This window comes from Pinus tabuliformis, chromosome X (assembly GCF_031772625.1).
Source record: "Pinus tabuliformis cultivar Carrire ecotype Pingquan chromosome X, CPIR1, whole genome shotgun sequence".
Taxonomy (NCBI): Eukaryota; Viridiplantae; Streptophyta; class Pinopsida; order Pinales; family Pinaceae; genus Pinus; species Pinus tabuliformis.
The window spans coordinates 259,398,472-259,407,188 of NC_142308.1; the positions used below are offsets into that span (position 1 = coordinate 259,398,472).

The 8,717-nt window shown below is 35.8% G+C and overlaps 1 protein-coding gene across 1 annotated transcript; it reads left to right on the forward strand.

Moving 5' to 3' along the window:
* Positions 1-3,906: 3,906 nt before the first annotated feature.
* LOC149139374 (putative serine/threonine-protein kinase At1g01540) lies at positions 3,907-8,446 on the forward strand. Its single transcript, XM_089450699.1, has 2 exons — positions 3,907-3,969; positions 7,934-8,446. Exons 1-2 carry the CDS (start codon positions 3,907-3,909, stop codon positions 8,444-8,446), a joined length of 576 nt encoding a protein of 191 aa, XP_089306825.1.
* The last annotated feature ends 271 nt before the right edge of the window (positions 8,447-8,717 follow it).

Genomic DNA, 8,717 nt, shown 5'->3' on the forward strand with positions numbered 1-8,717 from the left:
ATTTTAATTTATTATTATTTTATTCAACGATTAATTTATTAGTTTATAATTTAATTTATTAGTTTATGGTTTGATTATTTAGTTTAATCTGATTCATAATTTTTATTTATTTATTTATTGTTATTTACCATATTTATTATTTATCATTTAGCCCTAGTTTTCTAATTAATCAATTAATTAATTTATTTATTTATATTTCATAATCTTTAATTTATTTGTTTTATTAATAATTATTTTAGTTTAATTAATTGACTAATTATTTTATATTAAATTTTTATTAAAATCTAATTAATTAATTAAAATGGATGTAATTAAATTAAATTAAATTAATAAGCTTTGATTTAATTAATTTAATAATTCTAATTTTTATTTTAAAATTAATCAAGTAATCATTTTATAATTCTTTCAATTGCTTTTATCTATTTAATTGATTAATTAATTTAAATTTAATGGAATAATTAATTCTAATTCTTCCTGTTGTTTTTTATTTTATTTTTATTATTATTTAATTAATCAATTTTATTTTTATTTTTTTTCATTGATTTAATTAATTAATTTTTTATTTTTTTTAATTATTTTATGATTTTTCAAGATTTAACCTATTAAGCTATAATGGTCCAACTAATTAATTAATTAATTAATTTTTATTTTATTTTATTTTATTCCTATTTTATTTAATTAAAATAATTAAAAAAAAATTATTAATTAATTAATTTTAATTAATTTTATTTATTTTATTTTATTATTGTTTTTTATTTATTTTATAATTGTTATTAATCATTTGTCCAAATAATTAATAAATTAATTTTTATTTATTTTTATTTATTTAATTTCTATTTTAATTTATTTAATTAAAATGAAAACCCTGATACTATGCTTCCAAAGGACTGGAGGGGTTTATTTGTCTGATCAGGGGAAGCCAATTTCCACTAATTTCACTCCCATTGTCCCTGTTGAGGTTCTGAGGAAATTTCATAATTTCAATGGCCTCTCTGATTTTTCTTTTATGATAATTCTCCTCTCTTGCAATTATTTTAGCGTCCTCTAAACACATATGATGCTTTGTTTTGGACGAGTGTTCTGCAAGGGCTGATGTACGGGATCTCTCATTCTTTATATCAGTCGCGTGCTCTTTTAGTCTTATTTTCAGAGATCGACTGGTTTCCCCAATATAACTCTTGCCACAAGAGCAGTCAATCTTGTACACACCCTTGAGTTGTTGACGATCAATGTTATCTTTTACTGACCTCATCATTTGTCTTATAGTTCCACATGTTGTAAATTGAGTGTTTATGTTGTTCTTCCTTAAAAAATTTGCAATCTTATCTGTAACCCATTGGATGAATGGAAGGTAAACCTTTCCATAACTTTCTTTCTTGTCTTTAGGAGGACGCCTGGAGAGAACCTTATCCTAAGCTCTTCTTATAGCTTTCTTGATACTCCACTCTCTGTATCCAAGGTTTTTGAAGACAGAGGTTAAGTGTTCAATCTCTTCTTTTAGGTGATCAGGGTCAGAAATCCTGAAAGCCCTAACAGCTAGAGTGTTTAAGACGCCAGATTTTTGGGAAGGATGATGGTAAGAGTCAGCATGAAGATAGCTATCAGTATGGGTCTTCTTCCTATAAAATTGGTGTCCCAAAGTACCATTCTCCTTTCTACTGATCAGAACATCAAGAAAGGGGATCTTACCGTTCTCTTCAAGCTCCATAGTAAATTTGATTTCGGAAGATATAGAGTTAAGATGATTGAAGAACTTCTCCAGTTCCGCCTTACCATGAGTCCAATTCAGGTTAGTGTCGTCAACAAATCTTTTCCACCATGCTGGCTTCAGAGGGTATGAGTCCAGGGCTTTCCTTTCAAAGTACTCCATGTATAAGTTGGCGACAATGGGTGAGAGTGGGGAACCCATGGCGACTCCAGATATTTGTTCATAATAGTGATCTTGAAAACTGAAAAAAGTGGACCGCAAACAAATTTCTGCAAGCTTTGCTGTTTCAGGATCGGTGGCCATCTTTATAACATAAACCGCTTCATCCAGAGGAATCTTTGTAAACAAAGAAACCACATCGAAACTAACTAGAATATCATCTTTATCCACCCTTTTATTCTTGATAAGCTTTACAAAATCATTTGAGTCTTTTATAAAAGAGTCTGTGTTACCAACCAGAGGTTTTAGGATCTTAGCTACATACTTAGCCAATTCATAGGTGGGGGAACCAATGGTGTTAACAATTGGTCTAAGAGGGACCCCTTCCTTATGGATTTTTGGTAATCCATAGATTCTAGGAATAACCTCACAGGAGGGAATCAGCTTCTTTTTTATTTTATCATCCAGGTTTGTTTCCATGATGGCTTTCTTGACCTGTTTTATCACCTTGGGAATAGGGTTGGAGCTGACTCTTCTATAACTCCCACAATTTAAATGCTCATTCATTTTATGAATGTAATCTTCTTTATTTAACACAACAGTGGCCCCTCCTTTATCAGCTTTAAGAACAACTATCTTATCATTATTTCGGAGAGATCTAAGAGCCTCTCGTCCCTCTTTATTTAGGTTACTCTTTGGGAATTTAGACTTCAACATAGCTAGGGAACATTCCTGTCTCAATATCTCTTTTTTGTTTGATGAAAGGCCTTGAGTACCATTTTCAATGTTGCAGATGATGTTTTCAAATGGAATGTTCTTAGGAGAAATCCCAATCCTTTGCTAAGGATATTGATTTCTTCAGAAGTGAGCATTATGGATGAGAGATTAACGACTCTCTTATCATGCTTATTTGTAACATTGGGGTTCCCACTAACATACCCACCATTGTCAGGATTATTAGATTTAGCCCTAAATTGATCATCACTTATAGCGTTATCATTCTTAATAATTTTACAAAAATGAGCTGTAGAATCCCCATTCTCCAAGATTCCCCTAGCATCAATGCTAATGTCCTTGATTTCAACCTTTTCACCCCTGCTAATAACGGATTCAATTCCATCATCATTGCTGGAGCCCATGTTGCTGGAGTTAACCCATGAGACAGCGCTGCTGGATTCAACACTGCTGGAGTCAACAGTTGGGACAGCGCTGCTGGAGTCACCACATGAGTCAGCGCAGGGCACCACGCTGCTCCCCGTGTTGATACTATTGATACAAGCATTGAATGCGTTGTTGGAGCCAACGTTACTGAAGTTGCTGGAGTTGACAGCGTTGCTGGGGTCTGAGGCAGCGTAGTTGGAGCCAATGCTGCTGGAGTCGCTGGAGTCGACAGCGTTGTTGGAGTTAATATATGGGACATCGTAGGGTTCCACGTTGTTCACTGAATTGATGTTGTTGTTAATACCCTTTTTAATGTTAATACCTGTGTTAAATGCATTGCTTACCGAGTTAATATTGATACCTGCGTATTCCATGCAGGTGCGTTCTAAGCTGCTGGTGGAAGGAACAGCGTGGGAACAACGCTCCAGCTCTGGTGTTTTGATGCCGTTGACAGCGTAGTCATAGGGAGCAGTGCAGGCCATGGGTCCTGGTGTGTAGATGCAGGAGACAACGTTATCAGCTACTCCATTTGGAATTGTTTCCATCGAGTTTTTCACATTAGAATTCATTTCTGCACTGCCTTTCTTGAAGGTTTTAACACCAGCGTTTAGTATTAAACCCACGTCTCTTTCCAACTTGGCCAGCTTTCTGGACTGTCTCTCCCTGGCGATCCTACCCTCCACCTGGGCTTTCAATGCAGCTTTCGCATCAATTATTTTCCATAGATCGAAGCTAATTATCATAGTAAGTTTTAGATGAGTGGAAAGGGCCAAGCGATTGAGCCTGTCTAATGCTGCCCTAGTTCTTCTAATTTCTCCTCTGATTAGGGCCAAACTTAATTTCAAAAATGCTTTATCATTGTAATGATTAAATAATCTATGATTTACCTTAGCAAAAGGAGGAATGATTTTATTGTTTCTACATTGTTTCAGAAATTGCAGGTCAGCAGTTCTCCTCTCAATTTTTATCCTCAAGATTTCGAGAAGACAGATCTCCTTCCATGTTTCCCCTCCGTACAGGGAAGTTATGTTAGATTTTAGGCTTCTGTGGAAGCTTTTTCGACAGAATGAACACAAAACTGTGGATAATCCGGATCATACCACTGCAAAAAATTTCCACAGAAGCCTAAAATATAACATATTTTGGGTTGATTGATCAGTTAACTAGATGATCACTGAGTTTGGCTGAATTCCCACTGCTTAAATGAACTTCCAGTAGTTCCTCCAAAAGTTATAACTAGTTTAACTGACAACAACTTGAGATAATTGACCTTTATTGCTACAAATTAGCAATCACATATGCAAAACTGAACTCTAACTCCTCCAACTCGAATTTACTAAGTAAAATAGGTGACACAAGCCATGTCACACAAGTTAACATCATCCAAGTCGTCTATTGATGTGGAAATTCAAATTTTTCAATTTAATAAATGAAAAATCAAATTGAGAATTTCTCATGGCATTTTCCAACACATAGTTCATTGGAATGTATTACTTTCACTATGAACTTGGCATAATTGACATGTTAAGTTCATAAGGATTTCGGTTGATGTGGTTCTATGTGTTGTGTATATAAATAATAGGTGTCCATCTCTTGCTATTAGAAACAAGACTCCCTATGAAATGTGGTATGGCCATATTCCTTCGATGAGGCATCTTAGGGTTTTTGTTCCTCTTGTTATGCCTTCATACCTAAGGAACAGATAAAAAACTCAGTGCAATGAGTCACAAATGTATCTTCTTTGGGTACTCATACCTCCAAAGCATACCATCTCTATGATGAAGTGAATAAGAAGTTTATAATATCTAGAGATGTGATCTTTCTCGAGTCTTCAAAGATTGACAATGTTGTTGAGTGGCAGCGTAATCATTTGGATAGATTTGAAAATGCAAAGTATTTTCAAGAGTTTGATAGTGAGATTCCACATCTCCTTCTCTTAGCTCTATACTTTCTATGAAGAGCCTTTAAGAAATTAGGTTGAAGTAAATTCCTTCCCCTGCTTTGTCAGGAAAGAGCTAAGAGACTACTAGCAGCGGGTAGCCAAATCTGACAAGCAGTGAGGATGCATGCGATATATCAAGCAAGGATTAATGAAAAGGAGTAATTCAAAGGAGTGTACTGCCTATATGCGTATCATCAAACATCTTTCATCCCACTTAGGATTCCTTGCATCGTGCCTAGTTAGTCATAAGATCATGTTGGTCACAACCTCCATAGCTTAAATAAGCAAGTCGTAATACTCTTCATCTTCTAAGCTATGTAATAAACAAGTGAAAGGGAGCAAGACACGTAGAGGAAACACATGGAATGACTTTTAGTTCTTGCAACCAAGCATGTCATTAAAGACAGAATGATATGACAATGATAAGCGAACTTTTAAGTTACATTAAGAGGTGTATTTCAAAAGATGTGCTTTGTTTTCCATACCTAGCATCAAAAGGGTTATGCATCAGATGGAGTCTTCATGCGGTCCCAATATTCTATCATACCTTGGGTTCCTTGGTCTACTTATTTTTCGCCTCAGCTCTTTGAGATTCATCTATCATGTCATCTTTCTTCGTGGCCCCTGAGAGACATAATAGTGTAGTTTCAGCGGGCAGTGACTGTTGCGGGATGAGGCCCAAGGAGGACACATTTACATAGTTTTAGGATGCAAGGAAATACTATGGGATAAGGCCCTAGGAGGACACATCTACGCAATTTCAGGATGCAAGGAAGACTGGGTAGTCAAGGGACAAAACTGCACAGTTTCTAGAGACAGTGGGTTCTGACTGAGGGAAGGACATTGGAGGAAACCATTGCGCAATTTTGAATGCTAAGGGAGGTTGTGATTTCTGCGCATTTCACAGTTCCAATAGGCAAGGGAAAATATTGAGGGTTACATATGTGAAGTGTGCAGTTCAAGAAAGTTGGATGAGGCTAGGTTGCTAAGGAAACTCTGAAATTTGGCTAAGTGTGGGATCAGTGGAACTGATGTGAACAATGATAAAACTTGACTACGATCACACACTTGAAAACTTAGCAATACAACATAGACCATCCAAAACATATAACACATACTTCGCTTAATGCAACAACCTTTGTGGCAGCTTACGACAAGTGTGGCTCCGATGATAGACTTTGGGAGGATAAAGGCGACACTTGTGTAAGAGTGTGTGAAATGAGTGTGAAACATGTCTATGTGGTGAGGACAACCCATTCTCATAAATATTTCCCCTTGAAGAAAAACAAACCTCCCTTTGCATGACAAGCGATAACCCCTATGCCCAAAGATGACACATTCTAAGAAGAGATAAAAGCATGAACAACTCTTGAGATTGAAAAGGGGAGCTTGAGATCATCAACTTACCAATAAGTGACTAAGGAATGATCGATCACAATATTCATAGTAGGCTCTGAAATTTAAGTGCAGGCGAAAATTTTGGAAGGTGTTGCAGCCGTTACAACAGAGCCTTCACCTTCTTATTAGCTTCTTTTTCAACCAGTGTCTTGAATTCTACAAACTTGGAGAATGTCTCATCTTTCTTCCACATGAAGAAGATCCAACACTTCCGTGAGAAGTCATCAATAAAAATGACAAAATATTTGTGTCTGACAGCGAAGGTTGTTGAGAAAGGACCATAAACATCATAGTGGATCCTTTCTAGGATTGCATGTGCTTTGTTATCTTGATCATGGAATGTGGATTTTATGTACTTCCGTAATGTACATCCTTTGCATACATCCTACTGTCTAAGTTCTCCTTCAGGGATGTGAGTGGTTATTTGTTGTATAACATTCGAAGTACCATGATGTAAATGACCAAGTATTTTGTGCAAAGTTCATCGACATTGCGACCTGCACTTTCTCCACATTAGTGCTTAATGTAACAGAGTCTTCCACATCTAGCTTATACAGGTTCTTCACACGAACCCTGATCTACTTCACCTGTCCCATGGCTATGTGTCTCAGGAACATTTTTTCTTTGTTGAATATCACTTCACAACCATGGTAAACCAACCACTTGGTGAATGCTAGTAAACGGACCCCTAATACTTTACCTTTACCTTTTTTTACTAGCGCCTCGTATTGAAAATTTGAAGACAAAATATTTATTTTCTCTTAAAATTTTGTCTTAAAATCCCCCTCCATGTAGCAATTCCAAATGCAACGATAGACAAGTTGTCTCTAATTGTATTAGCAGATATAAAAGGGACAAAAGAGGAATTGATGTCTGAGAAATCTTGTCAGTAAACCGCGTTCTTCTTAGTCGACTACCACCACAAAACAAAGAGCCCAACAAATCGTTGTCTTTATATAAGATAACGTGAATGGTAAGTGAAATAACAACCTCAGTATAGGCACAAGATAGTGGTTGCTTGCAAGCTGACAGACTTAGGGTGCATTGTGAGAGTCAATTTTATAGATGTTAGATAATATTGTCTTAAATTGATATGTTTGTGTCTTAATTGTTAATTGTATTAAATAAGTTTCATCTAAAGTGGTCATTGTCTTCAATATAAAGTTTTGTCTTAAAATATTTTTGTCTCAAACTGTTTTTGTCTTAAATATGAAGTTTTGTCTTAAATTGTTTTTGTCTTAAAATAATTTTGTCTTAAATATAAAGTTTTGTCTTAAAATATTTTTGTCTCAAACTGCTTTTGTCTTAAAATATTTTTGTCTTAAACTATTTTTGTCTTAAATATAAAATTTTGTCGATAAATATTTTTGTCTCAAACTATTTGTCTTAAAATTTATATTTAATACAATTCAATTGATATTAAATTTTAATGTAAAATAACTAAAATAAAAAGTGATTTTATAAGACAAAAAGTTCCTTTTGTCTTTAAAAAAACATCCTAAAAATACCCTTGTTGTAGTAGTGCGTAAAGGCTGCCAACATGTTACTAAATTCCTTGGTCATAGACTTCAGCATGGAAGTGGAAGAAAGAAGAAAAAGAGAAAACCCACTACAGCACCAGAACTGTTGGGACGCTTGGTTATGTAGCCGCAGAATACGCTCTCTACGACCATCTGACCGACAAGAGTGATGTATTCACCTTCGGCATCATACGGCTGGAGCTCATAACAGGACAACAGGCTCTTGATTCGACCTTTGGTGTTTTCGAGCACTTTCTTATAGCCGACTGGGTGGTGGATATGGAGCAGAAGAAGCAGGCAAAGGAGGTTATTGACAAGAAGATACGGGATTCAGAATACAGGAAAACCATAGATAAAGTTTTATTGTTGGCTCTACAATACGCCCACCCAAGGGTTGTGTCGAGGCCTTCAATCTCAGAGGCACTGCTCGCCCTCGAAGCTATAAATGGCCCAATGTTGGTGACCAAGGAAATTGAATCGGAACTGGAAGTTTTTGCAACAGCAGAGGGGACATTACTTGGTTTCAATCTCTGGAAGGCCCCACAAACGAGAGCATGAACAACTGGAGTTATTCTTTGGGATGAGATTCTCTCTAGCAACCAACAATTCTCTCATACCAGCGAGCTCGATGTAAATCAGCTCTATTAATGTTTATTATTATATCTATTTAAAGGTTTGATAAAAACTGAGTTAGGGAGTTGCAGGGAGGCATGGGCGGGAACCAACATCGCTGACTGTGCTAAAGCAAATAGTGTGAGTTTGTCATAGGAGGTCCTCTGTGGAATTTTGAAGTTCGTGGGGTTAGTTGATAATTATGAATACGCCCACA

What these genes read in the sequence shown, in the direction of transcription:
- LOC149139374 (XM_089450699.1), top strand. Translation starts at nt 3,907, where the DNA reads ATGATTTACCTTAGCAAAAGGAGGAATGATTTTATTGTTTCTACATTG. An exon ending in CATTGTTTCAGAAATTGCAG is followed by an intron (nt 3,970 to 7,933) that starts GTCAGCAGTTCT and finishes CCTTGGTCATAG; the next exon opens with ACTTCAGCATGGAAGTGGAA.